The sequence below is a fragment of the Canis lupus genome, chromosome 13 (genome assembly GCF_011100685.1).
Source record: "Canis lupus familiaris isolate Mischka breed German Shepherd chromosome 13, alternate assembly UU_Cfam_GSD_1.0, whole genome shotgun sequence".
In the NCBI taxonomy this organism is placed as follows: domain Eukaryota; kingdom Metazoa; phylum Chordata; class Mammalia; order Carnivora; family Canidae; genus Canis; species Canis lupus.
Window position 1 is genome coordinate 43,620,795 of NC_049234.1, and position 20,164 is coordinate 43,640,958.

Below are 20,164 nucleotides of genomic sequence, written 5' to 3' on the forward strand. Positions count from 1 at the left end.
ATAGTTTATTAATCATATAGCAATGCGAGAATGATTCTTAGGCCAATCCATAAATATCACAAACCCAACTAATGGTATTTACAGTCATGAGCTAGCTCGTCTCCTTGCTCTTCTCCTGAATCTGCTGCCCATCAGGGAAAATGCAGCTCACTCCCAGGCTGAGCTCTCCCGCCGCACCCCCCACCCCCCCCCCACCCCCGCAAAGGTCAGGCTGTGTCTTCACATTCCTTGGTCCCTACAGAATATTTGCTCCTCCTGACGATTTACAATTTACATCCCCACACTCTGCCGCCTGACATAGTGCAAACTCATTTAGGGCAAAACTGTCTCTTGAACTTCTTTAAAATTTTCCCTACCACCTTTGAAACAATTCTTCTGAGCGTATGTTCTAAGTAAACACTGTTAACTGAGCAGATCAACACATGTAAGACAGGTTATTTCAGGTCAAAAAATAACTGTAATAATTTTGAATTTTTTTTTATTTTTTTTAAGATTTTATTTATTTATTCATGAGAGACACAGAGAAAGGCAGAGACATAGGAAGAGGGAGAAGCAGGTTCCATGCAGGGAGCCCAATGTGGGACTCGATCCTAGGACTCCAGGATCATGCTCTGGGCCAAAGTCAGGTACCAAACTGCTGAGCCACCCAGGTGCCACTGAATGTTTTTTTAAATGTTTAAAATGTCAAACATTGGGAAAACTGTGGACTGCTCTATAGTTTGTTGAAATGCCTGTGCTACATCAATTGATAATTTTTAGCCTTGACAAAATTTCTGTGTGTTTTGTGCAAAGCTGGAGATTTGGAGAGTGTGATTTTCTGTGACTTTGGCTTCTATGTAAACTAAACTACCAGCTAATGGACAGGGCCTGTTTATAAATGGGATAGAGTTTCTAAGTATGGCTTACACTTTCAACAGTGTGACCACTGGTACAGCCTTCAGAAAACCTGGACTTGGAGTGGGGGATGAGTATGTGGTGGTAAAGGCATAGCAGAGGGTCAGTAGTGGTGGTTGCACGGAATTACTGTGTGGCATCAATTCCTAGTGGTTATAAACCCAAACTTTGGAGCCAGATTACCTGGGTTTACATCTTGACTTGATCACTTAGCAGCTGGATGATTTTGGACCAATCAGTTAGGCCTCTCTGTGCTTCCATTTCCTCATCTGTCAGCTAGGATGAACATAGGACAGGACTGCGGTGACAATTATATGAGTTAATATGCGTAAAAATGCTTAAAATACTCTCTGGCACTTGGTAACATAATATCAGTTGATGTTTTTACTGCCATTGGAACAGTATGATCTTTGCTATGTAGATGAATATAAAATAACCTGAATATTTATTTTGGTCTGACTCAGTGAACCCAAAAAGAACCATCCTCCTTCTCATCAGCTTTACTAAAGTGAGCACATGTTAGAGAGTATAAAGCAAGCTGGCATTAGTTACAGAGAGTAAATGAGTTTGTAGTAATGCAGATTTTTCATTGAGAAGGAAATTTAGATATAATCTTGCCTAACTTCATCATCTAACAGAGACACGCAAAGGCAAATATTGGGGTGCGTGATTAAAGCTGCACCGAAGAACTGAGAGCAGAGACACAAACCCTCCATGCCTCGTTTTCTCTAGTGAGAGGCAGCACCATGCATCTGACAGTCTCCAAAACACTTCACCAAGGCTTATTTTCTTTCCTCAACCATAAAATTACGTGCGTAACAACACAACAGCTCATCCTGGGGTTCACTGTGGAAGTTAGAGGTATCACATGTAAAGCAACGAGCAGTATCTATTATATATATTTACATAGCACCATGTATTACACACACATATGGTACATGGATACACACACACGTCTACATGGTACAGAGTAGACAATAAAAATGACGATGACGGTAATGACATGCTACCTCCCCAAATTCCATGTACTACATAAATACGTTTCACAGCTTCTTCCTTTTCCATGATATTTATAAACACATAATACGTAAAAATAGAAGAGCGGAGTTACTGTTAATCTGTATCTATGTCCTCCCTCCACACACGCCCTACACCGTATTACCCTAGGTTTATAAGACGCCTTACTCTTGCCTTGAACACCAGCTAATATATCCACCCTTCCCAACGCAGCATCAAAATGATGGCATTTCTCATTCTGGAGGAAGAAATAGACTACATTTTTTATTATGATGCTAATGTTGGCGTTTTTCTTCCAATGTGATATTACCAATAATCACCCCAAAATGCACAACGCTTATGGTTTCGATAAGCCATTTAAACTGATTGCTTCTCCTCCTCTTGTCATTTTGAGTGATGGCTCTTAACTTGTCACTTTAATGTGAAGTCTCAGCTTAATGCTGTCATATAACTTATCATTACCCTCTCTGCTTCTCCTTCACAGCATTTGGCACATTAATCATTATTTAATTATTTGAAATTAATCGTTGAATGCCGGTCTTCCCTACTCTCCTCGTATCTAGGAAGGGAGTGAGCACAGCCTTCCTGGCATGCTGACACTTAATGGGTACTTCATAAATATATTCAGAAACACAATAGGTTCCCAATATGTAGTTGAACACAGAGATTGGTATTTCAGCAGGCAGGTCTGAGTAGCAGTGACGATCTGAGAGTAAATCCCCAATACTAAAAAGTAGGCTTGTATGAATCCAAAACCAGGACTCAAAGCACACTTCTATATGCTAAAGATGCTATAGCTCACAGGACTAAGAGCCTCTCTCCCTCACTAGACAGCGCTCCTAAGTCTGGTCTTTGAGGCCTCATCACCCTGCAGGGTGACTGGTACGTGGTGGTTGCTTGGTAAACGCTGATTAAATGACTAGATTTGCTCTCAAGGATTAGCAACGTGACAATTTCTCATGAATCTGCCCAAGACATGTTAACAAAACTAAAAGATCAAAAATATGGCTGAGAGTGAAACATAATTCTGTTATTCTTAACATAAATCGTACCATTCAGTAATTGTGCGATTAAGCAATTACTCATTGCCTAACGAGCATCACCAACTACAGAACGTTCTGTACCGAGCAAGGTATGGGCTTGGGGAGGTACAATTTACATCAGATTTAAAGAATGTCATTAAACTACTGTCACAAACACACATAAATGTCAAGTGAACTGACAGCACGGCTTCATGTCCTTTTTCAAACTGCCAAAAAGATTTTTAAACTAAGGAAATGAAAGAAACATGGACAAATGGGAAAAAAAATGAAAGTTTTTTTGCATGTTGGCTTAAACTATTTAAAGAACAGCATTTTTATGAAGAGTTCTGAGAATGATTAAAATGAAAATCTGAAACTGACCCAGTTTGTGTGCCCTGTTGCAAGGGAAGGAGCCTTGTGTACTACCAACCGCCGAAGTCACTGTATTGAACACTGATGTTGCTGATAGTCATCGACGTCTGTGTGAGCGCTCTGACTTACAGGACAGAAGGACAACAGATGATGCTCTCCTCTCAATGCACAGTTGCACTTCCAGATTTACTGAGCTTTTTGTTTTATTTTTTTAAAGCTCAGCTCCTCAGCTCTCTATTGCTCCTCACTAGCTAAGTTCAACTGCGGACAAGTGTGCCTAAGGACACTAGGATTCCATATCTGCCCTTCTCGACACTCCAGCTCCCTACTTAACACCTGTTTGATGTTCACATTTACTCTGGCGAGAAAAAATTTTATGTGAGATACAAATGTGTTTAAACGTGGTTGATAAATACAGAATTTCAGAGCCACCACATTTCCCATTGTCCAATCCCAGAGTGGACTCATTATCATCCATCAATAAAGCACAATATGAAACAGGCAATGTGCTGTGTGAGGAAACAGAATGAAGCCACAATCAATTTTACCAAGGAGCTCGCCACCTAAGCTAGGCAAATACAGCAGTCATACGTGAAACAGTTTGCTTATGCATAATACTTCAGGATATTATAAATGACACATTTTGTGATACATCACTTTGAATGTTGAAGACGTGCTTCAATAATAAAGGATAATGATAACCACACAATTTTTTTGCTGGGCATTATGCTTGTACTATGTACTTATTAACATGCCTGATGTTATTTAACCCTCATGATAAGCCTCACCAGTAAGCTCCATTATCACCCCCACTTTGTAGATACGGATCCTTGAGACCATGTCCTTGAGATTCTTGACCTCGGTCAGAATGAGGCATGTATGAGAAACAAGGCTTGAGGTTGACTTTGAAGAATAGAGGGTAAAAAAAAGGAGATTCTCATGAGTGCACTTAAATTATTGAATCCAAGAGGCACTTTGAGTTATTTATATATTTTCTGTATCATCTTTTTTTTTAAAAAAAGACTCTAAGTAAAACAAATAGCTCTTTAATTTTACAAACATGGGCTGCCCAGGTGGCTCAGTGGTTGAGCATCTGCCTTTGGCTCAGGTCGTGATCCTGGGATCCGGGATCGAGTCCCGCATCAGGCTCCCTACAGGGAGCCTGCTTCTCCCTCTGCCTGTGTGTCTGCCTCCTCTCTCTCTGTGTTTCTCATGAATAAATAAATAAAATCTTTTTTAAAAATTTTACAAATATCCTTGTAAGAATCTACAAACACTTTGAAAAGTCCGTGAAGAATAGCTACAGTGAAAAGGAAACAGACCAAGAAATTGGGTAGATGGGAAAGGAAAGGTATGCCATGGAGAAGGATGCACCTGCAGTTTGAAAAAAGAAAATCATCACTATCGTGGGAAGGGAAAAAAAAATCTCCTGCTATGGAAACTGCCACTATTTAAACTTGAACAAATTAGCTTCTTCATTAAAGGTGGTTCACTGCTCTTCTCTGTTCTAGTGAATGATGCCACCACCATCTCATCACCCATGCCATCACTCAACATTTCTAGTCGGTCAGTAAGGCCTGATTGCCTGTAAAAGTTCTTGTTACTGACGCATTAAGAGCCTTCAAACAATAGCATTTCACTATTGTTACTTATTTGTGGAAATATGAACAAGATTGTGGGGCTGTTCATTTTATGTATGTACATAATATATACATTCTAATGTCTGTTCTTTGTAGGTATATCATAAAGACTATAAAACAGAGTTGTAATAAAAGAGAACAAGTTCTGCATTCAGATACAGCTGGATTAATTTAAATATTAGGTTTACCATTTCTTGAGTACATCACTTAACAACTACAAGCCTCAGTTTCTTCACTTGTAAAATAGTTATCATGACCTTGAAATTAAGTAACGTATGTAAAGCACATCACATAGTACCTGACACAACTTGGGAGCTCAAGCAATTTTAGTCATCATACCAGTGGATTTTTTTCACAAAACATAACATACACTCATAAATGCATACTTGCTAACCGAACAAGGACTATAGGATATATTTTCAAGTGATTTTGTTACATGTAATTTTAAGAAATTTTCCTTTTTTTAAAAAAAAATATTTTATTTATTTATTCATGAGAGACACAGAGAGAGGGAGGCAGAGACACAGGCAGAGGGAGAAGCAGGCTCCATGCAGGGAGCTTGACATGGGACTCGATCCAGGATCTCCAGGATCAGGCCCTGGACTGAAGGCAGCACTAAACCGCTGAGCCACCGGGGCTGCTGCAAATTTTCCCCTTTGTATATGTATTTTTTTTCTTTAAAGATTTTATTTATTTATTCATGAGAGATACACAAAGAGAGAGAGAGGGGCAGAGACACAGGCAGAGGGAGAAGCAGGCTCCATGCAGGGAGCCCGACGTGGGACTTGATCCCAGCACCCCAGGATCATGCCCTGGGCTGAAGGCGGCGCTAGACCACTAGGCAACCAGGGCTGCCCTGTATATGTATTTATTTTCTAAACCATCCTATTAATCCAAATCCTTTGCATCAACGAGAGGACAGACCGGCTCCGAAGTAGTCAGATACGGCAGCAAAGCTCAGTTCAAGTACTGGAAGGACAGGATCAAGGGAAGAGTCAAGGTGACCACAGCAGAGAAGCAGAGCAGCTGTTTTGCCTCCTGAGAGGCCCAAAGACATATTCGAGCTGCCCACAGCTGCCCTTGCATTCTGCCAATTGGCCCTTTCTCCCTACTTCATGAATATTCCATAAACCACCCGCTTTCCAACTCCCAGAGAATAGAAGTGGTCACCCTAAACCCCCGCCAGGCCATTAATAGTCTATAGGTCACATACGGTGACAATGAATCCAACCACTGGTGACCCTACCCAGGGGACTGCTGAGTTACCAAATGTCATGTAGCCTCTCAGGGCAATTCCAAATAAGGAGTTTAAGCACATTTTAAACACAGGCAGCATCATTCAAATAAGTAAACGGCCATACAAGTTGGAGTACATATTTGAATAAGCAAATTTCATCTGTCTGATTAGAATCTCTACCGAAACCCCAAACCTTATATATTCTTAGGATATTTCCTTCCAACAGTATGTTTTAAAATGTTGCTATTAGCACATTCTTCCTCCTTCTAAATGTCCTCCTCCCTGTTTCTCTCTCTCTCTCTCCCTCTCTCTTTCTTGCTCTGTTCCTCCCCTCGCTTCCCCCCCCCCCCCACTTTAATGTGTTCTCAACCTTGAAAGTTGAACTTAATACTGAAACCATTCAATGACAACTGGCATTCCAAAGCCAGCTGTGCTCTGGCAGGAACGTGGACTTAGGAGGACGGGTGGGCAAACCTATTCATCACTGTCTTTAGGACACAGATACCCTTCAAGTAAGCCGATGCGGAGATCGGAATTATTACACAGACATCGTCAAACACTGTAGAGGACATGAAGCCTAGGATGTACATTTTGACTAGATTTCCTTCCCAACCCTTAAATACTATAGATCTAAGCCTTCACAAACAGATTTAATCTTCTCGACATTGCTTATGTCATTTGCACTCAGGTCACCCATCCTGCCAAGAGGAGTTACTGAATCAGAGTGGACTCAGCCCGTTGCATGTGTTCAACTGAGCATTTACTGGCAATGGCAGCTGCTCCACGCAAGAGCTATGTTTAAAGGAGCGAATAAAGATTACTGGTCCTCTTCCCACCTTGGAAAATGCTGCAAAATATTTTTATTCTCATTAAGTGGCACTTTTAAGTATTTATAATATTCCATTACAGCACCGGTGCAAGTTTACTTTGCAAAAATGAAAAGAGAATTATAGCAACTCATTATAAACCGAAAAAAAAATATGTATATAAAATATGTCTCCAAATCCCGAATCTCTGGACTCGAGCAATCCTGGGGTTGGGAGAAGTTAACAGCTATGTGGGAGAGGTCGTACGCATGTTTTATACTTTCAATATTATTAGAAGATCATTAGTAGAAATATGTTGTTTTAAAACTTAAATGCTAATCACTAGTGATAAAAATGTGATACATAGCTTTCAAAGTTGTGAGAAAATAGAGATTAAGGAATTAGTCATAAAAAATATTACAAAAGTTAATATTAAGACTATAAAAAGTATAAAAATCAGACCAAATAGAATTCAAGGGAAAAGGTATTATATGGGACCACCTGTATTCTGAATGGAATCCCAGCAGTACGTCCGTCCCTCAGCACTACCACAGCACGGTCACCATCTAACATGCCACACGTATAATATTTATGCTCCGTAAATCATCTGTCTCCCTTTTCTCGTCCTAAATACTTAAGCGTAATCTCCATAGAGCAGGATATTTGTTGGGGGGAGGAGTGGGGTATGTACACGTACACAGACCATAAACAGAGTCTGTGCCATGGTTGGAGTTGGATGTCTATTCTTTTGAACAAGTTAAAAGATAAAGGAATTAATGAATGATTTAATAAATAAGGGAATGGGTTATTATCTACAGACAACAAAATTGATAATTTATATATTCTTTGATTTGGGCAAAAGAGTTTTGGACCACCACTTGTCACAACTACAATAAGGACATGGATAAGTGACCACAGACCCTTGTCTGCTGATTCAACAAGGAAGCTGAGTAGAGTAAGAGTAAGAAAGAAAGAGATAGGGATGCCTGGGTGGCTCAGCGGTTGAGCACCTGTCCCTGGCTCAGGGTGTGATCTGCGGTGTCAGGATCAAGTCCCTCATCAGGCTCCCTGCCCGGAGCCTGCTTCTCCCTCTGCCTACGTCTCTGCCTTTCTCTCTCTGTCTTTCATGCATAAATAAATAAAATCTTAAAAAAAAAAAAAAGAGAGAGAGAGATAGTAGAGGAGGAGGAGAAGGAGGAGGGGGATTTGGGAAAAGATGAAGGGGAGCTGCCTATTTGCTTACCCGTTTTCATGATGATCTTGCTGTTTTTGTACAACCAGAGTCGATAAGGAAAAAGTTACTTAAAAACTTTTTTTAAAATCACAGAATCACTAATGCGCCCAGTATGAATTACAGTAGCTCTTAGATTCTTTTAGGTCTGTCCCTTTAGAACAAGAATTTTCAATCTTTGCTGTACATCAGCTACAACTATGGGTCTTCTTGTTTATCGGTTTTATTTTCTTGTTTAATACAAGGGCACAGGTCCCAACCCAGCCCCATGGGATAGTTCCATTGTGGGGTCAAGTTAAGAATCACTGCTTTACTTTGTTCAGCTAACCCTATGAAAATGCCTTCACAACCCACTCAAAGATATCCACAGGTTCCTCTCAATAGTATACATCAGATTTTGCCCCTGTCAAAATTTTTAATTCTGGCAGGAAGTTTCAAACAATTAGCTCCACATAAATCTAGCTCATCCAGACCTTTTAAATTTTTAAGCCATTAATCACCATTTAAACTTTTAATCTACAATTACCGTTTTCTCTCTTTCTGGATTTTAATGACTTAGAAATTGTTACTGTGATTTTCTAATTTTCAGTTTTTCCCCTGGCCATGCAAATCTGACCAAAGAGCTGAAATCTTAAACTGAAGGAGATTAAGTCAAATACCTGCAGAGGTGCTTCGGGATGCTTTTCTCTCTGCACTGGAGCAGCTGGTATTTCCTGGAGGGCTTTTGATGACTTCCTTTTGGCTTTTTCCATTTGAATATTGGTAAAATAATTCACAGCAGCAAACTCAATAAGGGCAGAAAACACGAAAGCAAAGCAGACAGCTATGAACCAATCCATGGCCGTCGCATAGGATACTTTGGGCAACGAATGCCGTGCACTGATGCTCAGTGTGGTCATGGTGAGGACTGTGGTTATTCCTTCAGAAGCAAAAGAGCAAAGAGACAAAATACTTTACCATTAGTTCCATGCAAACAAACCAACAAACCTAAGGATTTGGTGGGGGGAGGAGAACAAAGTTTGTAATATTTAAACCAAACCATCTTTGATGGAAGATTCAAACCCTAGTGGTTCAGTGAAATTATTAGCACAAGTTTTTGAGTAAGAGATGGATATAATTAAAATCCTGGCTCTTCTACTCATTGGGCTCAGAGGGACTTGGATTAAGTGAGGAAAACTCATTGGGCTTCATTTGATACTTACCTATCACATTTGCTGTAAAGATTACAAGTATCTATGGCACCTACCATATATTGGATTGGTATCAGTAGCTGAGCCAACATACCTGAGAAAGTCAACACGCACACCCAGCAGGAAGTGTGGCTCATCAAAGCACTCATTCTCAACCGGAAGTGAGAAGTTGATAGCATTGTAATTTGGAGCATCAGAATTTCTGAGATAGCCATGGCCCGTTGCAATGGAGAATCACGACCAGAACAATCATGAATCATAGATACTTATAACCTTTCACTGAATATTACCTACTGACTTAAGATAATAATAAAATAATAATAATCTAGTTGTGAAAGCTTAAGTCACAAGAAGCAATAACTTATATTTTCTGGAAAAATAGATTTCGAGTATAATTTGATTTTTAAAATATTGGACATCTATGCATCAGTTTGTGGTAGGCAGGAAAATCTTTGCAACAAAGAATGGCGGTACCTCTTCCATCAGTAGGCTTCTGAGGCATATAATCTTCAGGGAAGTCTTCTCCTAAGCCTGAATAAAAGGTTAGTCTCCATCTCAGTGGAAAAATTCCACTTGCTACTGGGGCTATAGAGAATATGTTATTGAAGGATGCTAATAGTTGTCTCTCTCTGCATTTTTGTCTATCTGTATATTTCATCTATGTTATCTAGCTAAGCTTGGGGATTTCTCTGAGAACTTACTCTATCTACTTAAACTCATTGTATATAATGCCCAGAATAGCTCCTGAATTGGGGAGGATGATGATGGTGATGATGATGATGATGAAACAGTCACCTAAACTACATATTCCAATCGTGTTAATCCTTTACCAAAAGCCAAATAATACATGTCAAACTGAAGAGATAGGGAGCCCCATGCAACACTGAAAGAATGATAATATTTGAAATAAGGAAGAAATTATATTGTCTCCTCAGCTCAGCATTTAATTACTTTCTGCCTTGTTCCCTAATTGTTCCATGCATGGGGCCTGTCTCTACAGTTTCATTTACTGTAGGATTTCAGGATTTACCATACCTCATAAAATGCTGAATACTTGATAAATGCATAATAAATAAAAACTCATTTTTTTCGGCTCCTCGCCAATCCATTTTTCTCCAGTCCCTTCCGAACTGTTAATGTTTAGAACATAAAAAATCACAGCAACTGTGCATTGTATAAACTATAGATCTTTTAAAAAATAGTCCATAAACTCTACAGAGAAAGAAACTTGCAGATTTGGTTATATTCCCTTTAAAAAAAAATATTGGGTGTGTTTTTTTGTTGTTTTTTTGTTTTTAGAATTGTATTCATCTGAAATAGATTTTTAAAAGTCTGCTGGGTCAGATGTGGAGATATCAAAATCGCTATGAAAATGGAGTACTATGATGTGTTGGATTTCATTTCAGAAGGAGACCTTAGGGGCACGTGGGGGGCTCAGTCAGTCAAGCATCTGCCTTCAGCCCAGGTCATGATTTCTGGGTCCTGGGGTTGAATCCCGTGTTGGGCTCTCTGCTACTCAGGGAGTCTGCTTCTCCCTCTTCCTCTCTCTCTCTCTCTCTCTGTGCTCTCTCTCCCTCTCTCTGTCAAATAAATAAAATCTTTAAGAAAAAAAAGAGAGACTCTAGAACTTTTAGGCCTCCATTTGATCTCAGAAAAATGGCAGCATTCCCATGCTGCCTGTGAGATGTAAATTAACTTGGAAAATTTTAGCTACAAAGTTTGAAGATAAATCAAAGTTTTTCCTCTTATTTATAAAAATTTAAGTTTAACAGCTTATTAAGAATTCAAAAATGAAAAAAAAGAATTCAAAAATGCTCTACAACTTCTGTATGTATATTTCCTCTACTATCACAGAAATTATGCTGAAAGTACTTGGATATAAAATATGAACAGTGCAGCCTAAATAAGAATACTTACTACTTTGAACTCAGAAAATTCTACAGAGCATAATGTGGTAACCAAAAAGGAAAATTCAAACTCAAATATTAGTGATTTAGGATTTCCCATGTTGTTTTGAATTTTTTTTTTTTTTTTTTTTTTTTTTTTTTGGTACCGGAACAATTTCTCCTGCAGACCTGAAGTAGTGGTCTTCGTCTTCACCTGTTGTCACGTGAAGAGATTCCCTTATTAATGCTAAGTAAATAGGATATTAGGCAATTGAGCCTTGAATCTCAAAATGACTTTCTGATCACTAGGGAGCGTAGATCACCAAGTTCATGAAGATGTTAAATGATGCCATGGACGTAAATACAAAAAAATCTTGCAAAAAAATATGTGGCCACTTTCCATTTCTCTTTCACTGGTTTGAGTCCATTTGAATTTAAAGTTTGTAGAACACTCCTTCAAATATTATGGTTCACATTTTATGACTGTTGGCAAAGTTAGGAAAGTAACCTGTATAAACAATTGGCCAAGTGTTTGAAGTTGCCATCCTTCTAGACAAAAAGTTTTCTCTGCCTTGTGGTCAAACTTAAAGAAAACACTAGCATGACAGGAATGTGCTTAGTACAGCTGTTTTTAGACAGAGAATTTGGTTAAATAAACACCAAAAGAGTAGCAAACAGAAGCCAACCCTTCAGATAAGAAGACATGCTTTCCTCTGCATCTAGGAAGACAGTGCATCTGCTCTAAATGGCTTAGCTGGCATCTACCCTGAAAACATTTCAACAACCATAGAATTTTTTTCTTTACACATTCGAGTATTGATGCCAATACCTGCTTTTATAATACTGAATATGTACCATATTGGCTGGCCCAGGAGTTGGGAGAGGACGTGTAAGAGTAGGCTAAGACTGTGCACAAGAGTAAATTTTTGGCTGGCCACTCCACGAAAACGAACTAGTAATGATTTAGATATGCCAGCTGGCATTTACTCCGGTTTAACATTTTACTATACTGGAATAATTAGAAGACTTAACGGCATACAACTCTGCAGATAGAAGGCCCTGGGAAAGAAGTTAGCATACTCTGCTTCTCATATTTACACTAATTAATTTGGGGGGAAGGAAGAGAGTTTGTTTTTCCATGACCTCTAGTGACAACCCTGACCCAGCATCTTCCCTCCCTGAGTGAAGAGGAAATGAAAATCAGGGAAAAGAAATACTAGCCCAGAATTAATGTTTTACTTAAATCTCATACGAAATAGATTGCTAATGCTCCCCAAATACTTAAAAATTTAACTTCCTTAGGAAAATGCCATCTCAGTGCCTCAATGAACAGTTTAGTAATTACCATTCTAACACATCTTAGGTCTTTGAAGACTTAATTATTGTGCATAATTTCCCTGGTCAATCAAAACCAACATCTTGGCACATGAGCGCAAGACAGGCAAATGTCACAGTTCAAATGGAAAAAGCTACCCACAAATTATCTTCAGCACACATCCATACAACCTCACTCAGAAGCTCTGTCTGGAATATTTGACAAACGCCTACATCCTCATACTTCCTGTGAAGACAGAATGGCAGAGTAGAAATGCAGGGTTCTCGAAGTTAGAAGCTGTCCTGGGTCCATCACTTTTAGTACGTGACTTTATACAAGTTTCTTGATTTCTTTGAGTTTTTTTCCTTATCTATGAAAAACCAACAACACTTACCTTGCTGAGTTATGGTGAAGATTATATAAGATGGCAAATCTTACCATCAGCATTAGTAGTATTACCAGTATCCTTACTACCTGCCACTCAATTTCCTTACGGTGTCTTATCTGTTGGAAATGTTGGGTGGACACATCTGTAACCAATGTCATCCTGCTCCACACCACTGGAGATTTCTATCGTTAGGGGACAAGTGAGACAGCACAGCGGCTACCAGTTTGTATTCAACCAAAAAAGCTTTCAAAGTTTATCAAACAATCACAGTAACTAGAAAATTCAGAGGACATTCACATTATAGTATCAAGTAGTGATGCTCAAATGGGGTAGATGGCAGCGTGGACAGGGCAATAAACAGATAAATCAAATTTATTGTATGACAGGCATTGTTCCAAGTGCTTCATCCAAATTAATTCATTTAATCTTCATAGCAACCCTGGAAAGTAGGTGTAACCATTCACCCTGTCGTAACACATGAGGAAATGAGCAGAAGTAACACATTGATGGTTTACAGCAAATCAGTGGTAGACCTTGTGGTTAGAACCGAGGCTGCCTGGCCGCAGAATCTGTGTTAGGACACCATTACCTCTTCATCAGATGCACACATGATGAGTCAGTATTTTCTCCTCTAGATATTCCCTCAAAAAGGTGATAATACATGTACTGGTGATTTTATGTTTATTTTCAATGATAGTCATTCCTGCAATATTGATATGATTTGTGCCAGGGAGAACTGTGGGAGTTTGGTATGTGCTCAGCCTCCACAGGCACTTCCTGCCCAGACAGGCTGACTCCTAATATGATACGTAAAGACCCAAGTTTACTATGCACACTAAGTGAGATAAGGAGCATAAAGGACTTGCCTGGTATTATACAATAAAACAATATGTTTTCCTGAAAAGCAATTAAAAATCAAGGAAATCAGGACTCTGGGTGTCTCAGTGGTTGAGCATCTGCCTTCGGCTCAGGACGTGATCCCGGGTCCTGGGATTGAGTCCCAAATTGGGCTCCCTGTGTGGAGCCTGCTTCTCCCTCTGCCTGTGTCTCTGCCTTTCTCTGTGTGTCTCTCACGTACAAATAAATAAAATCTTAAAAAAAAATAAAATAAATCACAACAAAATAAATCTCCTCTATGTTAGAGAAGTATGAGAGAGTCACGAACATGTACTAAGTGCACCACGCACCCTCCCATGAGCACGGCACATCAATCTAAATCCTCACTAGTCTATGAAGAAGAGATGTACTAGGATGGAGATACATGTGGACGGAGAAAACAAGTGCCAGATTCTGGTTTCAAACCCCAATCTATTACAGTCCAAAGCTTAGATTTGTTATCTTCTCTTTCATTTTTACGCCCATTTTTAATAGGTTAAAGTTTATTCAACACTTGCAATGGGCAGTTATTCTTTATTTTTTATTTTTTATTTTTTTAGTTATTCTTTAATTGAACCCTCACAGCTCTATGAAGCAGGTAGTGCCATGATACCTGCCATATCCGCTCACTGACCTCCTGGAGTCATACCTTGCCCCCAGCATGGACCCTCCTGTAACAGTTTCCCCAGTAGGGTTCTCGAGTAAACCTAAGATTCAGAGGGAGTGTAGGTGTCTACGGAAAATTTCCTCATGTTTAAGTGCATTGAGGACACTAAGACTTCATCTGATCAGTTCTCTATAAGGATGGGGAAGTGAGATGAGAAGCTCCCACTTCCCCCAGTCTCTTCTCACCAGCACTCCTTCAGCTATTGGGTGATAAGGGATATTATACATGGCTTTGATCCTACCAACTAGAAAAAGCAGAGGGAGCGTGACATCTCTTGTGAGGGTTGTACCTCCAGTCCAGAGCAACTGGACAGGAGGCACATTTTCCTTCTTACCCTACTACTGAATGCTTTTGTCACTCACAATCAATAGAAAAAGAATAGAGGAATATGTTAAATTAAATAAATATCATTATAACTAATTATATTACTTAAAAGCATGGCTGATATATAGAAAACTTATCAACAGCTATCAAAATTCAAAACTGATGTGTTCTGGACCTCATACTGTTTAAAATATGATATACAGGAAGCCACTATAAAAACAAAAAGAGGAAAATGTACTATGTTCAGGAAAAAAAGATGTAAATAGCACATAACAATGAGTTAATAAACTAAGCATATAATACCGTTCAACTCAATGCATTTAAACCACTTGCATTTTGTTCCTCTTCATTAAAAGGCAAATTATTCTAAGGCTTTCATACTCATTCAGCCATGACTTTTATTTGTCTTATTTTAAGTTCCCAGTGCATTTCATTTTAACACCTAGATATGATTTTAATTCAATTACACAGCATTAAGGTAAGAGCACAAGAATATCACGAAAAGTGAAATCATATCCAAATTCCCACTTGGTCTGCATCTGCCCGGTCTCAAAGGGAAATACAATGGGGCCCCAAAGGATGGGATCGCCTACCTACATCCCCTCAAGCCTTATTTGTATTCGCTGGGTAAAAATGAAAGTTTAGAAAGAAAGAAAGTCAGCAAGCAAGCAAGCTATGTGATTCTTTTCTCAATACAGCTTGATAGATCACTGTTTAATATTTTCTTAGGAAAAAAAATGATGTCAAAGAGCTACTCCCATGAATCGTGATCAAAATATAATGTGAACAAAAATGCCCAAGAAATGAATTGCACTTACCAAATACAGTCCTAGCTGGAACTGATTCCTTGTTTATCCAGAATGAAACTTGAGAAAGAATCACTGTCATAATACATGGAATGTAGGTCTGAATCATAAAGTAACCCATCTTCCGTCTCAGGTGGAAATAAACTGTCATAACAATATATTCACCTGCAAATAAAACATGAGGAAAGTGTATTATTGGTTATGCACCAATTAGTCAATGAATTCATAATCATATTTCAGACTCAACAGTATTTTAGACAAATAATGATGTGCTGTACACAGCAAGCAAACTGAGAAATATATAGTTCCTAACTAGGGAGGAAAGGATATTGAACATCATTACACAGAAAAATACGTTTGTTCTATACAGTGGTTAAGCAATTTAAAAAATTAAGCTACACCTTTTAAAAAAAATCTTGCAAAAAAAATTCTTGCAGTGCTTTCTATTTTAAAGGTCTGGTACGGAGAAAGCAATTAGCCTTCAATTTCAGCATTTTTAAGAGCAAAATTTAGACCTAACTTTTATGGAAAAATCACTAGAAAAAAATGGAAATACATACACACATTTGAAAATCTAAGGTTTAATTTGGAAAGAATTGAAATACACGTTATATATACATATATGCTGTGGGAGAGGCTGTCTCACTGCCTTGGTTTTAGGAAAGAGCTGTCTTTCTAAATGTTATACATGTGAAAAAAATACAAAGAGACGTGTATAGCACAGAGCCATTTGTAACATCCCTGAGTTCAAGTATATTTTATGGGCATTTAAACAAAAATCTAGAAAGCTAGTAAGGGAAACAAACCATGAGATTTCTGAAAAACAAAAACAAAAACAAAAACAAAAACATGAGATTTCTGGTAGCTGGGGGCTGCCTGGGTGGCTCAGCGGTTGAGCATCTGCCTTCAGCTCGGGGGGTGATCCCGGGGTCTGGGATCAAGTCCCACATTGAGCTCCCCGCACGGAGCCTGCTTCTCCCTCTGCCTGTGTCTCTGCCTCTCTCTCTTGTGTGTCTCTCATGAATGAACAAATGAAATCTTAAAAAATAAAAGATTTCTGGTCGCTGTTGATAAATACTTTTAACGTGACATCTGAAAGCGACATATTAGGAAAGTTACTTAGGAAAGCAGTGGCCTTATTCTCAGACTGTGGAGCCCAAGATTCAGAAGATTCAAATCCCAAAACGTGTTTTCAATCCCATTTGCAGGCTAGACAACGAAAGCCAAGTAGCATAGTGACTTTAATCATTAAGCATCTCACCCGTAATGGACTTGATAGTTTCACTTGATACAGTTTGCCCAACCAAGTCATATTGGACCAAGCTGGACGACTCCTTTGGAACTTCCACTGATTTCTCAGGGCCTTTGGTCCAGGTATAAATCATCTCACTCTTCGGATACGCATCTGAATGAGAGCCCAGAATGGGATTAGAGTCAGTGGTCCTTTTTCACCAGTACTGATGGTCAACACTTAAGAATATTACACTTGTTCAAGAAACATGGAATAAAAGTAAACACTCATCATTAGGATTTATTCAAACATGTTTAAGATTTGGAAAACTGTAGAGATTACATGAACAGCCTTGATTTCTTGTTTTCATGTCAAAGAATCAGAGAAGGAGTGACTAAAATTAAGGCAACTTAAATGTCATACATGCATTTGGATGCATGCGTTTGGATGTGTGTCCATATTAATAGGACAAGCAGTTGAGGAGCAGAAATAACGCCCCTCCACCAAGAAGGCACTTCCTTCCATTCTAACTCCCTTCCAGGGTTTGACCAGTACTGACTTCCTCCATCCTAAGGCAGTTCCCCCAATTAGAAACGTACCAGAGGCTGCCTAGAATAATAATACAGCAACAAAACCAGAGACAAATCGGACTGTGGGGCCAGCTCTCCAGGGGTCGCCCATTGCAGACTGCCTCTGGGCAGTACACAGGCCGGTCGGGAACCATTCTGCAGGGATGACTGGCTCTGCTGTCTGTAAAGCTCTCCAGGGAATATAATCACACAACCAGTCCCACTACCTTTCAACTCTCACAGTCAGGACATTTTCCCTTTCGCCTTCAACGAATGCATCCCAGTGGCAATTTAAGCCCATTTTCTATTATTCGGTGTTCAATGCGAATGGAAGCCAGCTGCTCGCTTACCAGTCCACCTACCACAGACAGCTTGGCTCACACACAAGTATGTTCAAAAGAATCGGTTCCCTGCCCAGACCTTCCTAAAATGGCTAGAGCACAGTAGGTCCTCAGTGAGACCGTTTAATTCTACCAAGGAGTTGATACCTGGGGAGACACTATGTTTACAAGCGACTTCACAAAACAAACTCTGAGGCCTGTGTGGTCAGTTAGCGGTGAACAGCTACGTGGCAACATTTCTCTCCTGGGTATATTCATGCTTCATCATACATTCAAAAGACCCTGAACACTCTGTGCCTGCCCCTGAGAGTCTAAATCAGGCATCCTCCTCTTGGCTAGCCTACCTGGGTGGAATAACCTTTCTCTTAATGACTCAGTATTTCAGGCAGGAAGTGGGGGCACAGGCAACATGGGTGAGGGCGCTCAAAAGGTAGCTCTCTTTTTAATTCCTAATCCCAAAAATCAACTTCCAAAGAGTGATTTCTTTATTTAGTACCTTGATTGAGTATCCACTGTGTTCACGTCACTCCGAAGAGTGCTGTGTATGAGAACCAGAGGGGGCTGAGTGGGAAAGAACTTCCCATAGATAAGAAATACCTTGGGGCGAAATTTAAATTATTATATGATTATTATTATAGTAAAGACAGATTTTAATCCTGCCCCCAGTGAGATCATCCTTCCTGTTTGTTTTTTGTTTGTTTTTTTTTAATCTTCTCTCATTAAGTCACTGGTCAGAAAGCAAATGACTCTCTCTAGCATTAACTTAGTTCACTGAATACTGTGATTCCTAGGGGTTGTAAAAGAAGGGCAATGGCCAATTCTCATTAAGTTAAGCAGTGAGCAACGTTAATAGCAGCCAAGAGTTTCACAATCAGTGCACTAAGGATCTGAAGCAATAAAAGCCAGCACCTATTTTTGGTAGATTCTGATTGAATCAAATGATTTGAGGCAGACATTAGAAGAGGCAATCTCATTTTTCTGCCATCTCAGAGAAAGCTTAGGGGGAAAGAGTTTCATACTCTTTTCTACCCATTCATTTCACCTGCTTGCCTTCACCTCCTCAAAATATGCCCAATTTACCCACCTCCCAGCTTCTCCTCTAGTAGCGTCCTTGTCTAAGCCACCACCATCTTTGATGTACTAAAGCAATAGCCTCCAACTCTTCTCTGCTTCTACTCTAACCTCCCTACAATCCATTCTCCATAGAAAAGCTGAAATGAAATTGTAAAATGTCAGTCAAAGAATGCCAAATCTCCTAGCAAAACGCCCCAAGGGCTTTCTGTAGCGTTTACACGAGAATCCAAACTCCTTAATGTGGTCTATAAGGCAGTATATTATCCGGCTGTCTATATATCAGACTATGTCTCCTGCTATGCTTCCATCGTGCTTCAGCCACTTTGATACTAATAGTGCTGCTGATATTACTCTAACCCTGGTCATTGCAAGAAACCCTGAAACTTCCCTCACCTTTCTTCAAATCTGCCATAGAGGAGTCTGCTTGTAACAGACACTGCTCAATTACTCCCTTCCCCACTAAAAATCCTTTGCACTTTCTTTGTCACACCACCAACACATGGGCTTTAAAGGTCCCTAAATTCACCACTGACCACCAACCTATTATCAACAAGTCAGTCTACCTGGGCTAGCTGTACATATGGATTTTTTTGGTTTTTGGAAAAGGGGTTGGGATAGTCTCCTAAAAGTAAAATCTTGGAGAGTTGTTGTCATCAACAATGATTTAAATGGATAATGGGAAATCATGTACATATATAAGTATTAGCTTGCATTAGATAATAATAATTCTAAGAATATTTGTATTGTAACTTACAACTTCCAAATTTCAAAGGGCATGCATGACCATCCATGGGGAAATCCACCAATCTCATGGGACACTCTGCACTTATGGTGAGTCTATAGTGGAGAAATGCAATTATAATTAACTCTCACTTTAAAAATGTTCTTAGGACACCTAAAATGAGAAAGATGGGAAGAAGGGAGGAACGACAGAAGGAGAGAGAAAGGGAAGGAGGAAAGAATGGAAAAAAGCACAAAAAGGGAAGGAGGAAAAAGAAAAAAAATGACTACCTCATTGTGTATAAAATAGTGCCATTTCTCATAATTCTAAAAAGCTTATTGGGAGCTGTCATATTATGTGAAACAGATTTCTTTCCATTCCTGAAGAAAGTATCAGGGGTCCATACTTTCGTTACCATCATATTGTTCAATCTCAAAATTTCAATTGGGCCATCATATTTTAGTCTTTTGTCAATCCACGTCTGTCTGAAGAACACATCCATTGTGTATTCCTAGAGAAATTAGTTTGTGACATATTCAAATCACAGACAACTACAC

The 20,164-nt window shown here is 39.3% G+C and overlaps 1 protein-coding gene across 10 annotated transcripts in view; it reads right to left on the reverse strand.

Annotated features, from left to right (window-relative positions):
• Positions 1-20,164, reverse strand: part of GABRA4 (gamma-aminobutyric acid type A receptor subunit alpha4) — a 218,452-nt gene that overhangs the window by 181,708 nt on the left and 16,580 nt on the right. For all 10 annotated transcript variants that reach the window (XR_005368998.1, XR_005368996.1, XR_005368997.1 and 7 more), the window contains 5 exons: positions 19,898-20,118; positions 19,641-19,723; positions 16,933-17,076; positions 15,684-15,836; positions 8,879-9,138 (listed from right to left, as the gene is read on the reverse strand). Coding sequence is in view for 5 of the 10 variants with exons in the window: in XM_038556006.1 (XP_038411934.1) it covers positions 8,879-9,138; positions 15,684-15,836; positions 16,933-17,076; positions 19,641-19,723; positions 19,898-20,118 (861 nt within the window). In the remaining 5 variants the exon portion in view is untranslated. The remainder of the gene's footprint in view (positions 1-8,878; positions 9,139-15,683; positions 15,837-16,932; positions 17,077-19,640; positions 19,724-19,897; positions 20,119-20,164) is intronic.